Below are 16,482 nucleotides of genomic sequence, written 5' to 3'. Positions count from 1 at the left end.
TTCTAGAATCAACTGGCCCACCAGCCTGCATTTTGTGAGACGAATGGCAATACCAAAGCATGTCCGTGTCTCCCCTAGACATCGGAATGGGTGTGCAGAATGTGCCTTTTTTTGGAAAAAATAGAAGAATGCCTAGAGAGTTGCCTTTTCTTTTGGACTTTGGAGAAAAAAAACACAACAACAAAATAAGCCGGAGAAAAACAAGCACAGAGCGAGCCAGCCAGGAGTCGAACCTAGAATCTTCTGATCCGTAGTCAGACGCGTTATCCATTGCGCCACTGGCCCACCATTAGTAAAGACCCCCGATTGTTACAGACTTGTTGGTTTTCGATGTGACGGTGGCAAGCATTGATGTCTGCTCATTCTCACCTTGTTATCAGGAGAACAGACTACCAGCCCTCCAGCCCACCAGCCCACCAGCCCACCAGCCCACGAGCCCTCCAGCCCTCCTGCCCACCAGCCCACGAGCCCTCCAGCCCACGAGCCCTCCAGCCCACCATCCATTCCTGGTGGTCTAGTGGTTAGGATTCGGCGCTCTCACCGCCGCGGCCAGGGTTCGATTCCCGGTCAGGGAAAGCTCTTTTGCCTTCCAATTGTGCACTGCGAATTCAAGCTCTGCTGACAGCTGTGAGAAAGCCAGCTCCAAGCCAAAACATTGGTGGGAACATGAAAAAAACACCTCCTTCGAGCCGGAGTTGAACCAGCGACCTAAGGATGGCCAACACTCCAACCTACAGTCCTCCGCTCTACCAGCTGAGCCTACACCGCCGCAGCCCGGGTTCGATTCCCGGTCAGGGAAAGCTCTTTTGCCTTCCAATTGTGGAATTGTTACAGACTTGTTGGTTTTCGATGTGACGGTGGCAAGCATTGATGTCTGCTCATTCTCACCTTGTTATCAGGAGAACAGACTACCAGCCCTCCAGCCCACCAGCCCACCAGCCCACGAGCCCTCCAGCTGAATTATGAATTAAGAATTATGCAAAAGGACGGTTTTCTGAATTATATAGTGTTGTATGCATTCAGGGAATCTGTTTTTTCACTCAACCCGGGCGTTCAGTGTATTTGGGCAGATTCCTGTGATTGCAGAATTGATTCCTCAAACTGGTAATTAAGCTCTTGTCCAAGTGAAAATACTCGTGTCATCCATTTGAAAACACACACGGCAACCTTTATCTAGAGGAAAAACTGGAGTCAACCCCTGGCTGCGTACAAGAAAACCAGGAATCCTAACTGCTAGACCATATGGGAACTGGCCAGCTTTAACTGGCCACAAGCTTGTGGGCCACTTTCCATAAATGTGGCCAGTGTGGGCGCAGGGTTTTGTAGTGGCCTGTTGCTTTTGGTGTGTGACTGTAACAATGTGATAATAATTTGGCAATACAAGAATCATCCGAAGGGACGGTTTACTGAAATATATAGTGTTGCATGCATTCAAGGGACATGTTTGTTGACTCACACATGGATCAGTTTTTTGGCCAGAATCCTGTGATTGCTGAATTTATACCTCGAACTGGTAATTAAGGTCTTGTCCAGGTGAAAATACTTGTGTCATGCATCTGAAAACACACATGGCAACCGTTATCTAGAGGAAAAACTGCCTATCGTCGGTCTGTCAAGGTACAAAACTGACATGTTGTGAGGTTAATAATGAAAGTGAGACCAATTTTTAATATGCTGATTATTCGCTCGTTCAGTTTAATGCAGATTACAAATTATTCTCAATGTCCAGGTGGCAATTAGTGATAAGGCTTCAAAATGGCAAGCCTGTGACATCAAAACCACATGGCATTGCACCCTTCAAAGTAGTAAAGCGGTTACAGAGTAGCGATGAAATTGTTCATTCTAGAATCAACTGGCCCACCAGCCTGCATTTTGTGAGACGAATGGCAATACCAAAGCATGTCCGTGTCTCCCCTAGACATCGGAATGGGTGTGCAGAATGTGCCTTTTTTTGGAAAAAATAGAAGAATGCCTAGAGAGTTGCCTTTTCTTTTGGACTTTGGAGAAAAAAAACACAACAACAAAATAAGCCGGAGAAAAACAAGCACAGAGCGAGCCAGCCAGGAGTCGAACCTAGAATCTTCTGATCCGTAGTCAGACGCGTTATCCATTGCGCCACTGGCCCACCAAAAGTAAAGACCCCCGATTGTTACAGACTTGTTGGTTTTCGATGTGACGGTGGCAAGCATTGATGTCTGCTCATTCTCACCTTGTTATCAGGAGAACAGACTACCAGCCCTCCAGCCCTCCAGCCCTCCAGCCCTCCAGCCCACCAGCCCAGCAGCCCACGAGCCCTCCAGCCCACCATCCCTCCCTGGTGGTCTAGTGGTTAGGATTCGGCGCTCTCACCGCCGCGGCCCGGGTTCGATTCCCGGTCAGGGAAAGCTCTTTTGCCTTCCAATTGTGGACTGCGAATTCAAGCTCTGCTGACAGCTGTGAGAAAGCCAGCTCCAAGCCAAAACATTGGTGGGAACATGAAAAAAACACCTCCTTCGAGCCGGAGTTGAACCAGCGACCTAAGGATGGCCAACACTCCAACCTACAGTCCTCCGCTCTACCAGCTGAGCTATCGAAGGGGCTAAGGGCTAGTCAGAACCTCGACATATCAGGGTTCTGTAGCTCTACTGCTGGCCAAAAAGTCACTTCTGGTGCAGGAAGATTTGCTGGATTTTTGAGGAGGGAAGCAAAAAGGAGCATGCATTCCCATACCGGGAGTTGAACCCGGGCCGCCTGGGTGAAAACCAGGAATCCTAACCGCTAGACCATATGGGATCTGGACACTTTAAACTGGCCATGGGCTTCTGGCGCACTTTCCATACATGTGGTCAGCGTGGGCGCAGGACCTTGTAGTGGCCTGTTGCTTTAGTTCTGTGACTGTAACAATGTGATAATAATTTGGCAAAACAAGAATTATCCAAAAGGACGGTTTTCTGAATTATATAGTGTTGTATGCATTCAGGGAATCTGTTTTTTCACTCAACCCGGGGGTTCAGTGTATTTGGGCAGATTCCTGTGATTGCAGAATTGATTCCTCAAACTGGTAATTAAGCTCTTGTCCAAGTGAAAATACTCATGTCATCCATTTGAAAACACACACGGCAACCTTTATCTAGAGGAAAAACTGGAGTCAACCCCTGGCTGCGTACGAGAAAACCAGGAATCCTAACTGCTAGACCATGTGGGAACTGGCCAGCTTTAACTGGCCACAAGCTTGTGGGCCACTTTCCATAAATGTGGCCAGTGTGGGCGCAGGGTTTTGTAGTGGCCTGTTGCTTTTGGTGTGTGACTGTAACAATGTGATAATAATTTGGCAATACAAGAATCATCCGAAGGGACGGTTTCTGTCAAGGTACAAAATTGACATGTTGTGAGGTTAATAATGAAAGTGAGACCAATTTTTAATCCGCAAAATTGCTGATTATTCGCTCGTTCAGTTTAATGCAGATTACAAATTATTCCCAATGTCCAGGTGGCAATTAGTGATAAGGCTTCAAAATGGCAAGCCTGTGACATCAAAACCACATGGCATTGCACCCTTCAAAGTAGTAAAGCGGTTACAGAGTAGCGATGAAATTGTTCATTCTAGAATCAACTGGCCCACCAGCCTGCATTTTGTGAGACGAATGGCAATACCAAAGCATGTCCGTGTCTCCCCTAGACATCGGAATGGGTGTGCAGAATGTGCCTTTTTTTGGAAAAAATAGAAGAATGCCTAGAGAGTTGCCTTTTCTTTTGGACTTTGGAGAAAAAAAACACAACAACAAAATAAGCCGGAGAAAAACAAGCACAGAGCGAGCCAGCCAGGAGTCGAACCTAGAATCTTCTGATCCGTAGTCAGACGCGTTATCCATTGCGCCACTGGCCCACCAAAAGTAAAGACCCCCGATTGTTACAGACTTGTTGGTTTTCGATGTGACGGTGGCAAGCATTGATGTCTGCTCATTCTCACCTTGTTATCAGGAGAACAGACTACCAGCCCTCCAGCCCTCCAGCCCTCCAGCCCACCAGCCCAGCAGCCCACGAGCCCTCCAGCCCACCATCCCTCCCTGGTGGTCTAGTGGTTAGGATTCGGCGCTCTCACCGCCGCGGCCCGGGTTCGATTCCCGGTCAGGGAAAGCTCTTTTGCCTTCCAATTGTGGACTGCGAATTCAAGCTCTGCTGACAGCTGTGAGAAAGCCAGCTCCAAGCCAAAACATTGGTGGGAACATGAAAAAAACACCTCCTTCGAGCCGGAGTTGAACCAGCGACCTAAGGATGGCCAACACTCCAACCTACAGTCCTCCGCTCTACCAGCTGAGCTATCGAAGGGGCTAAGGGCTAGTCAGAACCTCGACATATCAGGGTTCTGTAGCTCTACTGCTGGCCAAAAAGTCACTTCTGGTGCAGGAAGATTTGCTGGATTTTTGAGGAGGGAAGCAAAAAGGAGCATGCATTCCCATACCGGGAGTTGAACCCGGGCCGCCTGGGTGAAAACCAGGAATCCTAACCGCTAGACCATATGGGATCTGGACACTTTAAACTGGCCATGGGCTTCTGGCGCACTTTCCATACATGTGGTCAGCGTGGGCGCAGGACCTTGTAGTGGCCTGTTGCTTTAGTTCTGTGACTGTAACAATGTGATAATAATTTGGCAAAACAAGAATTATCCAAAAGGACGGTTTTCTGAATTATATAGTGTTGTATGCATTCAGGGAATCTGTTTTTTCACTCAACCCGGGGGTTCAGTGTATTTGGGCAGATTCCTGTGATTGCAGAATTGATTCCTCAAACTGGTAATTAAGCTCTTGTCCAAGTGAAAATACTCATGTCATCCATTTGAAAACACACACGGCAACCTTTATCTAGAGGAAAAACTGGAGTCAACCCCTGGCTGCGTACGAGAAAACCAGGAATCCTAACTGCTAGACCATATGGGAACTGGCCAGCTTTAACTGGCCACAAGCTTGTGGGCCACTTTCCATAAATGTGGCCAGTGTGGGCGCAGGGTTTTGTAGTGGCCTGTTGCTTTTGGTGTGTGACTGTAACAATGTGATAATAATTTGGCAATACAAGAATCATCCGAAGGGACGGTTTCTGTCAAGGTACAAAACTGACATGTTGTGAGGTTAATAATGAAAGTGAGACCAATTTTTAATCCGCAAAATTGCTGATTATTCGCTCGTTCAGTTTAATGCAGATTACAAATTATTCTCAATGTCCAGGTGGCAATTAGTGATAAGGCTTCAAAATGGCAAGCCTGTGACATCAAAACCACATGGCATTGCACCCTTCAAAGTAGTAAAGCGGTTACAGAGTAGCGATGAAATTGTTCTTTCTAGAATCAACTGGCCCACCAGCCTGCATTTTGTGAGACGAATGGCAATACCAAAGCATGTCCGTGTCTCCCCTAGACATCGGAATGGGTGTGCAGAATGTGCCTTTTTTTGGAAAAAATAGAAGAATGCCTAGAGAGTTGCCTTTTCTTTTGGACTTTGGAGAAAAAAAACACAACAACAAAATAAGCCGGAGAAAAACAAGCACAGAGCGAGCCAGCCAGGAGTCGAACCTAGAATCTTCTGATCCGTAGTCAGACGCGTTATCCATTGCGCCACTGGCCCACCATTAGTAAAGACCCCCGATTGTTACAGACTTGTTGGTTTTCGATGTGACGGTGGCAAGCATTGATGTCTGCTCATTCTCACCTTGTTATCAGGAGAACAGACTACCAGCCCTCCAGCCCACCAGCCCACCAGCCCACCAGCCCACCAGCCCACGAGCCCTCCAGCCCACGAGCCCTCCAGCCCTCCTGCCCACCAGCCCACGAGCCCTCCAGCCCATATGGGAACTGGCCAGCTTTAACTGGCCACAAGCTTGTGGGCCACTTTCCATAAATGTGGCCAGTGTGGGCGCAGGGTTTTGTAGTGGCCTGTTGCTTTTGGTGTGTGACTGTAACAATGTGATAATAATTTGGCAATACAAGAATCATCCGAAGGGACGGTTTACTGAAATATATAGTGTTGCATGCATTCAAGGGACATGTTTGTTGACTCACACATGGTTCAGTTTTTTGGCCAGAATCCTGTGATTGCTGAATTTATACCTCGAACTGGTAATTAAGGTCTTGTCCAGGTGAAAATACTTGTGTCATGCATCTGAAAACACACATGGCAACCGTTATCTAGAGGAAAAACTGCCTATCGTCGGTCTGTCAAGGTACAAAACTGACATGTTGTGAGGTTAATAATGAAAGTGAGACCAATTTTTAATATGCTGATTATTCGCTCGTTCAGTTTAATGCAGATTACAAATTATTCTCAATGTCCAGGTGGCAATTAGTGATAAGGCTTCAAAATGGCAAGCCTGTGACATCAAAACCACATGGCATTGCACCCTTCAAAGTAGTAAAGCGGTTACAGAGTAGCGATGAAATTGTTCATTCTAGAATCAACTGGCCCACCAGCCTGCATTTTGTGAGACTGCATGTCCGTGTCTCCCCTAGACATCGGAATGGGTGTGCAGAATGTGCCTTTTTTTGGAAAAAATAGAAGAATGCCTAGAGAGTTGCCTTTTCTTTTGGACTTTGGAGAAAAAAAACACAACAACAAAATAAGCCGGAGAAAAACAAGCACAGAGCGAGCCAGCCAGGAGTCGAACCTAGAATCTTCTGATCCGTAGTCAGACGCGTTATCCATTGCGCCACTGGCCCACCAAAAGTAAAGACCCCCGATTGTTACAGACTTGTTGGTTTTCGATGTGACGGTGGCAAGCATTGATGTCTGCTCATTCTCACCTTGTTATCAGGAGAACAGACTACCAGCCCTCCAGCCCTCCAGCCCTCCAGCCCACCAGCCCAGCAGCCCACGAGCCCTCCAGCCCACCATCCCTCCCTGGTGGTCTAGTGGTTAGGATTCGGCGCTCTCACCGCCGCGGCCCGGGTTCGATTCCCGGTCAGGGAAAGCTCTTTTGCCTTCCAATTGTGGACTGCGAATTCAAGCTCTGCTGACAGCTGTGAGAAAGCCAGCTCCAAGCCAAAACATTGGTGGGAACATGAAAAAAACACCTCCTTCGAGCCGGAGTTGAACCAGCGACCTAAGGATGGCCAACACTCCAACCTACAGTCCTCCGCTCTACCAGCTGAGCTATCGAAGGGGCTAAGGGCTAGTCAGAACCTCGACATATCAGGGTTCTGTAGCTCTACTGCTGGCCAAAAAGTCACTTCTGGTGCAGGAAGATTTGCTGGATTTTTGAGGAGGGAAGCAAAAAGGAGCATGCATTCCCATACCGGGAGTTGAACCCGGGCCGCCTGGGTGAAAACCAGGAATCCTAACCGCTAGACCATATGGGATCTGGACACTTTAAACTGGCCATGGGCTTCTGGCGCACTTTCCATACATGTGGTCAGCGTGGGCGCAGGACCTTGTAGTGGCCTGTTGCTTTAGTTCTGTGACTGTAACAATGTGATAATAATTTGGCAAAACAAGAATTATCCAAAAGGACGGTTTTCTGAATTATATAGTGTTGTATGCATTCAGGGAATCTGTTTTTTCACTCAACCCGGGGGTTCAGTGTATTTGGGCAGATTCCTGTGATTGCAGAATTGATTCCTCAAACTGGTAATTAAGCTCTTGTCCAAGTGAAAATACTCGTGTCATCCATTTGAAAACACACACGGCAACCTTTATCTAGAGGAAAAACTGGAGTCAACCCCTGGCTGCGTACGAGAAAACCAGGAATCCTAACTGCTAGACCATATGGGAACTGGCCAGCTTTAACTGGCCACAAGCTTGTGGGCCACTTTCCATAAATGTGGCCAGTGTGGGCGCAGGGTTTTGTAGTGGCCTGTTGCTTTTGGTGTGTGACTGTAACAATGTGATAATAATTTGGCAATACAAGAATCATCCGAAGGGACGGTTTACTGAAATATATAGTGTTGCATGCATTCAAGGGACATGTTTGTTGACTCACCCATGGTTCAGTTTTTTGGCCAGAATCCTGTGATTGCTGAATTTATACCTCGAACTGGTAATTAAGGTCTTGTCCAGGTGAAAATACTTGTGTCATGCATCTGAAAACACACATGGCAACCGTTATCTAGAGGAAAAACTGCCTATCGTCGGTCTGTCAAGGTACAAAACTGACATGTTGTGAGGTTAATAATGAAAGTGAGACCAATTTTTAATCCGCAAAATTGCTGATTATTCGCTCATTCAGTTTAATGCAGATTACAAATTATTCTCAATGTCCAGGTGGCAATTAGTGATAAGGCTTCAAAATGGCAAGCCTGTGACATCAAAACCACATGGCATTGCACCCTTCAAAGTAGTAAAGCGGTTACAGAGTAGCGATGAAATTGTTCTTTCTAGAATCAACTGGCCCACCAGCCTGCATTTTGTGAGACGAATGGCAATACCAAAGCATGTCCGTGTCTCCCCTAGACATCGGAATGGGTGTGCAGAATGTGCCTTTTTTTGGAAAAAATAGAAGAATGCCTAGAGAGTTGCCTTTTCTTTTGGACTTTGGAGAAAAAAAACACAACAACAAAATAAGCCGGAGAAAAACAAGCACAGAGCGAGCCAGCCAGGAGTCGAACCTAGAATCTTCTGATCCGTAGTCAGACGCGTTATCCATTGCGCCACTGGCCCACCAAAAGTAAAGACCCCCGATTGTTACAGACTTGTTGGTTTTCGATGTGACGGTGGCAAGCATTGATGTCTGCTCATTCTCACCTTGTTATCAGGAGAACAGACTACCAGCCCTCCAGCCCTCCAGCCCTCCAGCCCTCCAGCCCACCAGCCCAGCAGCCCACGAGCCCTCTAGCCCACCATCCCTCCCTGGTGGTCTAGTGGTTAGGATTCGGCGCTCTCACCGCCGCGGCCCGGGTTCGATTCCCGGTCAGGGAAAGCTCTTTTGCCTTCCAATTGTGGACTGCGAATTCAAGCTCTGCTGACAGCTGTGAGAAAGCCAGCTCCAAGCCAAAACATTGGTGGGAACATGAAAAAAACACCTCCTTCGAGCCGGAGTTGAACCAGCGACCTAAGGATGGCCAACACTCCAACCTACAGTCCTCCGCTCTACCAGCTGAGCTAAAGCTGGGGAACAATTGTCTGTATAAGAAGGGGGGGAAGAGGGGAGAGGGAGGAAGAGAAGCGCGAGAAATTCAGGAAATCGTAGGTTCGAATCCACGCTGTCACATAAAGTTATGCGTGTATTTGTTAAAAATCGTAAATCGATTGTTTCGTGTCCAAGTTTGATTTGAAAAGTAATGTATTTGAATTTAATTATTGTTTCGTTTCTAAGATTGATTTTGACAGTAATGTTTTTGATTTAATAATTCTTTCGTTTCTAAGATTGATTTTTATTTTATTCTCATTATCATTATCATTAGTCAAAGTGCATTTATTAAGGCAATCATTTCCTGTGGCAGTAGGGACAAAATAACCTCCTTATTACGGCATTCACACTTTATTGTATCATATTACTTACTGCAAAGCTACACGTGACACTGAATTTAACTGTAAACTGAATGTCATTACATTCAATAAAACAAATAAATACAACACACCAGTCAAAGAGAAATATATTTATTAACTATATACATATTTAAAAAAATGTAGGAAAAGTACTAAATTCAATATAAAATTAAGAATTTTAAGTGCACACGCTATATAAAATAAGTACAAAAAAATATATAAATATATACATCAAAATCTACACATTTTGGTATTTTACTTTATACTGCTTCCTCTACACATAAACCTTTCTATAATAATAATAATAATAGTTTAACTTTATTTAATATGTATATATATTTCCATATGTATTATAGTGTATTCACATACATACCCACATGTTTATAATAATAATAATAATAATAATAATAATAATACAAGATAAAAAAAAGTGCACAGTATAACTCTTTAACATTAAATATGGCTGGAAGATAAAAAACAGAACAGATCCAACCAAGAGAACAAAATGAATGTATCACACATAAATAAATGAGTTATCTTCTCATAATCTGTAACCACTGCTCCTTCGTAATTGTTTCTTTATTAGGGCAATATATTTTGCCTTTGTACTGGCTATGGCCAGTTTCTTGAGTACGAAATTGGCCACACTTTCTGCACGAATTTGCTTTTACAGTGCGATTGTACGATCGTTTGGTTGGAGTGGCTGTGTCATTTGCAGGTGGCTCAGAGGAAATTGCTCCAGGGTTAATGGTGGAAAATGGGGCTGGGCAGGGCACCAGAAACATCTGAGACACAACAGGGGCAGTGGGTGTGTCAGGAACCAATGGGTGTGGTGCTGTCGGCCTGGGACAAATTGTCCTTAGCTGGCTGGACGTGGCTGAACGCTGAGGGTGTACGGCTGATGGCCAGATTGAAGTTGCTGTGGCAGATGTACAGGTAGCTGAGGGCGCAATCTTTCTAAACTTTGTCTTTGCCTGTCCAGCTGTGTCTGGTGGCATCTGGTAGGTATGCAACTGGTGGCTATATTGTGGAGGCACAACAGGCTGTACTCGTGCTGGAGGCAAAACATCCAAAGCCACTGGACGTGCCTCTGGAAGGTCCAGCCCTTGCAACAGCAAGGAGACCTCCTGACCCTTTAAACGGTTATTGTGCCATGTCGTAAGGGTCCTCTGATTTACCTCAACTAGCTGAAGGGTTGTGTCACTCATCACCGTTCCATTGCTCAGGATTAGCTGCCGAATTTTTCTGTAATCACGAAGAATGAGATCCCATCTAGACAGACATTCTGTCCGCTGTTTCTTGGGGCTTCGGTGGATGTTACATAACCTTATGAAAATCATTTCAACAAGGCGACAGCAATTAGGCCACTGTGCTGGAGAGCCGCTAGAACCCAAAACACACCTTTTTGTGCTGTCGACACCAGGAGTGAAGACAGCTTTCTTTTTTGGGGACCTAAAACGTCCTGTAAGTAGCCTGTCTTGATGACGAGCAGCATACACCACCCTGTCTTTATCAAATTTGTCCAGGTTCTGCCACAGACCCACAATGGTCGCAACTTGTTGGTTGGTAAGTGTGAGGCTTGTCTGTGTGCGCAGCTCCACCAGACACTCTGCCAACGCATCCACCCGGTCCATTCCAGGAATGCAGTGTTCGTCAACAGCCTGGAAATATATAACTGTTGGTTAGGTATTTACATGCTGTTAAGTAAGTTTACTGCTTAATGGCAGATAACTAAATGAGTGACAATTCGTATAGAAAAGGAAATTTTACCATTGCTGAGGGCACTGGTGTATCTAAAGGATCCTGGACACTGGGTACTGGTGCAGCTGAAGGAGCCCGGACTCTGAGCAGTGGTGGAGCCTGGACACTGAGCAGTGATGCAGCTACACTGGGCACTGGTGCAGCTGAAGGAGCCCGGACTCTGAGCAGTGGTGGAGCCTGGACACTGAGCAGTGATGCAGCTACACTGGGCACTGGTGCAGCTGAAGGAGCCCGGACTCTGAGCAGTGGTGGAGCCTGGACACTGAGCAGTGATGCAGCTACACTGGGCACTGGTGCAGCTGAAGGAGCCCGGACTCTGAGCAGTGGTGGAGCCTGGACACTGGGCAGTGGTGGAGTCTGGACACTGGGCAGTGGTGCAGCTACACTGGGCACTGGTGCAGCTGAAGGAGCCCGGACTCTGAGCAGTGGTGGAGCCTGGACACTGGGCAGTGGTGGAGTCTGGACACTGGGCAGTGGTGCAGCTACACTGGGCACTGGTGCAGCTGAAGGAGCCCGGACTCTGAGCAGTGGTGGAGCCTGGACACTGGGCACTGGTGCAGCTGAAGGAGCCCGGACTCTGAACAATGGTGGAGCCTGGACACTGAGCAGTGATGCAGCTACACTGGGCACTGGTGCAGTTGAAGGAGCCTGGACACTGGGCAGTGGTGGAGTCTGGACACTGGGCAGTGGTGGAGTTTGGACACTGGGCAATGGTGGAGTCTGGACACTGGGCAATGGTGGAGTCTGGACACTGGGCAGTGGTGGAGCCTGGACACTGGGCAATGGTGGAGTCTGGACACTGGGCAGTGGTGGAGTCTGGACACTGGGCAGTGGTGGAGTCTGGACAATGGGCAGTGGTGGAATTTTGACACTGGGCAGTGGTGCAGCTGTAGGAGCCTGGACACTGGGAACTGGTGCAGCTGGTAGAACTGGTGGACCTGAAAGGACTAAGTCATCTGATGCCACAAGATTTGCCACTGTGGCTTCCTCTCCAAAGAAATCAATGAAACCCTCATCCTTTTCCACTTGCTCCTCCACATCTATCTCCTCCAGCAATTGAGAGGTCCTATCAGAGGTAGGGCACATGTCCTCCAGGGGCTGACTATTCTGCCTCAACAAGTACTGTACTCCAATGAGCTCCCCTGAGGAAATATTTGTAACAGGAAACATTTTTAATGGAAATTATGCAGAAAGGTTTATTTAGAAATGCAGTAAATATTTTGTTGTCCACTTCTGTATGAACAATATATATCTAATTCAGAGGGTATCATAAAAAGACAGGATTACTCTATATTCTACTATGTATTTTATTTTCTGCCCTGAAACCTAGAACACAGAATAATGTATAAATATTCTGGTAGTATAATTTTTCTCTGATATGTCAAAATTACATTATTATTGTCCAAAAGCACTTGTAATTTTACCAAAAACATGCTACATCATGAGCTGCATTTATCAAAATATTTTTACCTGTGTATACTGCAGGTGGAGTGAAGCTAGGGACCAATTTCCTGCCATACAACTTATTGTAGTTCTCATTGACAGAGTAAACCAGCTCCCCTGTGTAAGAGCGCAGAGTTGAACCTCCATCTGCAACAGCAGCTTCAGCCCGGTCCTGATTCCAGCGTAATAAACCTTCCAGGAGATAAATCTGGAAGTTCAGGCTGTTTGCGCTGTTCCCTAGAAAAAGAAATAGAAAGCCAAATATTGCTTTGAGAAAATGCAAAACATAAAATTTAATCTGCAAATATCTTGATAAACAGGAATTAGTGGCAAAATGTGGTATATTCTGACATGACAAACCTGGAATAAATCTGTTTAGGTGGCAGTGAAATGATTCCAGGGATGTGGAGCCTCTGGCACAACGATAAGTTTTTAGAACCACCCCACCCTTGCTTGTAGTTCCAGTTTCAGTATAGAGCGGCACATTTGGAGGGTCTTGGATACAGGTGATGTGCCGCCTCTGGACATTCCAGATGTGCTGCATTCTCACACTGTCAAGTAGAGGAACACCAAGAGCATCATTCCCCTTGCCACCCATGAGCTCTCTGATGAGCATATCAAGGAGGCGGAAAGTGGTTTCTTCTCCCCGTGTTCTCCTCCTGCAGTGCTGGAGCAGCTCAGCTTTAGTTAAATGATGGTCCAGTTCTGCCTCCGACAGAGTAGGCCAGCCCTGTTGGATGAGTTGCTCCCTTTTGGCCTGTCTCAGCAGAGTGAGATCCCCTGCATCCCACTCAAAAATACAGGATGACAGCCTTGCCATAAAAGTAGGGTACAACTGGTGGGCGTCAGTGGTGCACCCTACTGCCAGACGTCGCATAAAATGCCAAATGTCTAGGCGGACGATGACATCTGGCCAGCCGCTGAACCGCCTCTTCAATTTAGTCTCTCCCACTTTCTTGCAACAATCACAGTCCACATAAATGATAGTGGGAGGATCAACACCAGCACTCCGGTATCGCTCCATGAGCCCTGCAGCCATGAGGTCTAACCCAGCCCCTTCATTCGCAGTCAGGACACTCATCAGCACCTGACCTATCTCATTGCCCACTGAGGTAAGCCACTGTGCTGTGCCTTTCGCAGGCCCACTCAACTTCTTGGTGATCTGAAAGAAACAATAAGCGTAGCAAATAATACAACATGCATCCAAATCAGTTACACTGACAAAATAAAGCTCTCTTGGTCTAACAATACATTATAGATAAGGGTACAGTCAATTAAGCAGCTTATCTGACCTTCTTAGTTGAATCCATTTTTAAGATTGATCCATACGTGGATGTTATGCTGGCCTTTATGTGATCGAGCCTGTTGAGAATGTCCTGACTATATACAGTGAGGAGCCATTTGTAGCTGGGTACTGAAGCAAGTGGTGGTGGCTCCTGGAAGTGCAGCGGATGCAGGCCACGATTATCAAAAAAGGCCACACACTCTGATGTGTACCGAAGCGCACGTTTCAACCACTCCTCACTGTGGTTCTCTCTCAGCTGGCCGATGATCCTCACTGGGCCATTCCCCATGCCCCTCTCACGCAGCAAGCGAAGAACCCGAATGTCACAGGCATACCTTGGAAAAAAGCATTCATTTAAGTATCTTATTATAAGGTATCTAATTATTGTAGGAAATATTTATCAGAAAGGGTAGCACATAAGTGAAAATGACTGCAAAATAATTACTTGCGTGTGAGGATGACCCTGAATTCAGATCGATGGGCCAGGTCCAACTGCTGCAGCACAGCTTGACTCCAGGACAGATAGCTGGTTCTACACCTGGTGCAGATCAGGGGCTCTGTCACCAGGTTGTAGTATCTGTCAATGTCTAACACCTGTCGTACCCTCCTGTGCAGTCCACCACCACACAGCTGTTGCCTGGCACAGGCAGGGTTAGTACACTGGAGCCGCACCTTCCACAGCTTATATGGCATCCAGAGCAAGAGACGCTGTGAAAAAAACCTATCAGGTGTTGGAGCTTGGTGGTACAACAGGGCTGGTGGTGGGGGGTGATACCACAACTGTAGGTTTTCACGCAGCTCCAGCTTTCCCTTTGCACCAACCCTAAAAAGTGCTTCTGACACCCACTTCTGGTCTTGCTGTGGCATTGTCTGTGGCCACAGAAGGGGGAGATCTTCTGGCTGAGATGAGACCTGCTGATATTATAAAAAACACTGGTTTAAATAAAAGCTAAGAGAGCATTAAATGATGAAGACATGTATATATTTTGAATGAGATCTTACTGGGCTCCTCACAACAGTATTCTCAGAAACAGTTGATGGCGTTGCTGTTTTTTTGATGCGTTGTGAACTCTGAGGTGGAGGAAGGAAGAAGGAAGAGGAGGACTGGATGACGGGCTGATGAGGTTTGGGGGATGGAGGAGGATGAGGATCAGAGGGTGGACATGAAACTGTAGCTGAACTGGAGTGCTCTAACATCTGTGGAGTCAAACATTATGAATAATTTATTAAGGGGATTGCCATGTTTTTAATACATTAAAATTACATAGTGATAAAGTCATGATGACATTATAAAAGTCTTGATGTCTTTTAATATTAACCTGAGAGGTTTTCCTCTGGGTGCTCAAATTAGGTTTTGCTGCTGCCACATGTGAGCCTCCAAACCTTGACTTTTCAAACTAAAAAGATTTGTCATGGTTAGTGATAACAAAACCCTAACACTATAGTTAAAGGTTGAGATGTTTCAGTATCTGCAGTGATGCATGCAATAGTGTGGTCTGCTTACCATTGACAATGTCAGTTTAGGTCTCTTTGCAGGACATGACACATCGCTGACAGAGGGTGTGCTTTGGGCCGGGGTGCTCTGTGATGCTTCCCCTGTGACTGGTGGATGAACCTGTGACACATGCATAAAGTACAAAACAGTCTTCCTAATGTGATTTTAGATATAAAGACACATTGATGTTGCAAACACATCTATCTATTTATGCAACTTGAACCAGGCTAATTGAAGTTACCTTGTGAAAGCCACAAATACATGTCTGAGCTTCCTTCAGAAGAGTGGTCTGTCCCCTCATTTGCAGAGGGCACTTTTCTATCTGTGAACATGAATTATACCTCTGACACTGGATCTCAAAACAGCAATAAGTCATCATAATTATATCAATATAACATTGTATTTACATGTAATTACTTAACCATACACATAAATAAAAATACCACAATGTATTGTCAAAAAAGTTTGTTAGTTTGCCCATGAATCTAGCTGCATAACTTACCTTCTGATACATCTCATGCCATCTTTTTTGTCGGGGAGAAGGTCTATTCCCCTGTGTAGATGGCCAAACTCCTGTTTGGGCAAAACTCTCCAGACGCGCAAGCCATTCAGCATTACTCATGCCTTTGTGAGACTTAGCTGAAGCCATGTCGTTGCCTGAAACACTACATAACACGTTACACTAACTGCCATTGTAGCCTGTAGCATTTACCCTCCTGTTGTGTTCATTTCATGATAGCTAGTTGTGTTCCTGGTCCAGAACGACCGCCATATTATAGCAGATTATAAGTTCATTATAATACACATATTATCTTACATATAACATGTTGTGATTTATTTATTTATTATTTAATGCCATGTCAGCAGCAGGGGCTATATTCATGCCATTTCAATTGCACAATTCAGTCATATATATAATGTCAAAACAATTATATAACATTTATATATATATATATATATATATATATATATATATATATATATATATATATATATATATATATATATATATATATATATATGTTTGTATGTATGTGTGTATGTTTGTA

General features: G+C 45.7%; 1 protein-coding gene and 4 non-coding genes across 6 annotated transcripts; 4 read left to right on the top strand and 1 right to left on the bottom strand.

Moving 5' to 3' along the window:
• The first annotated feature begins 2,311 nt into the window (after positions 1-2,311).
• On the top strand, positions 2,312-2,383 carry trnae-cuc (transfer RNA glutamic acid (anticodon CUC)). The gene has a single exon. It is a non-coding gene; the product is annotated as a tRNA-Glu (tRNA).
• Positions 2,384-4,043: 1,660 nt separating this feature from the next.
• trnae-cuc (transfer RNA glutamic acid (anticodon CUC)) lies at positions 4,044-4,115 on the top strand. The gene has a single exon. It is a non-coding gene; the product is annotated as a tRNA-Glu (tRNA).
• A 2,748-nt stretch (positions 4,116-6,863) lies between these two features.
• On the top strand, positions 6,864-6,935 carry trnae-cuc (transfer RNA glutamic acid (anticodon CUC)). The gene has a single exon. It is a non-coding gene; the product is annotated as a tRNA-Glu (tRNA).
• Positions 6,936-8,807: 1,872 nt separating this feature from the next.
• Positions 8,808-8,879, top strand: trnae-cuc (transfer RNA glutamic acid (anticodon CUC)). The gene has a single exon. It is a non-coding gene; the product is annotated as a tRNA-Glu (tRNA).
• Positions 8,880-9,878: 999 nt separating this feature from the next.
• LOC128022732 (uncharacterized) lies at positions 9,879-16,301 on the bottom strand. Of its 2 annotated transcripts, none has more exons than XM_052610533.1 (11): positions 15,936-16,301; positions 15,675-15,755; positions 15,443-15,553; positions 15,258-15,335; positions 14,941-15,135; positions 14,384-14,853; positions 13,946-14,273; positions 13,014-13,815; positions 12,681-12,890; positions 11,220-12,352; positions 9,879-11,110 (listed from the first exon to the last, which is right to left on the bottom strand). In XM_052610533.1, exons 1-11 carry the CDS (start codon positions 16,080-16,082, stop codon positions 9,983-9,985), a joined length of 4,683 nt encoding a protein of 1,560 aa, XP_052466493.1. In that variant the 5' UTR covers positions 16,083-16,301; the 3' UTR covers positions 9,879-9,982. The 2 variants fall into 2 exon arrangements, with proteins under 2 accessions (XP_052466493.1, XP_052466494.1); XM_052610534.1 differs by having other exon boundaries at positions 14,384-14,850.
• Positions 16,302-16,482: the final 181 nt, after the last annotated feature.

This window comes from Carassius gibelio, chromosome A11, assembly GCF_023724105.1.
Source record: "Carassius gibelio isolate Cgi1373 ecotype wild population from Czech Republic chromosome A11, carGib1.2-hapl.c, whole genome shotgun sequence".
Classification (NCBI taxonomy): domain Eukaryota; kingdom Metazoa; phylum Chordata; class Actinopteri; order Cypriniformes; family Cyprinidae; genus Carassius; species Carassius gibelio.
The sequence above is the reverse complement of the archived record's forward strand: the minus strand, read 5'-3'. Positions and strand labels throughout refer to the sequence as shown.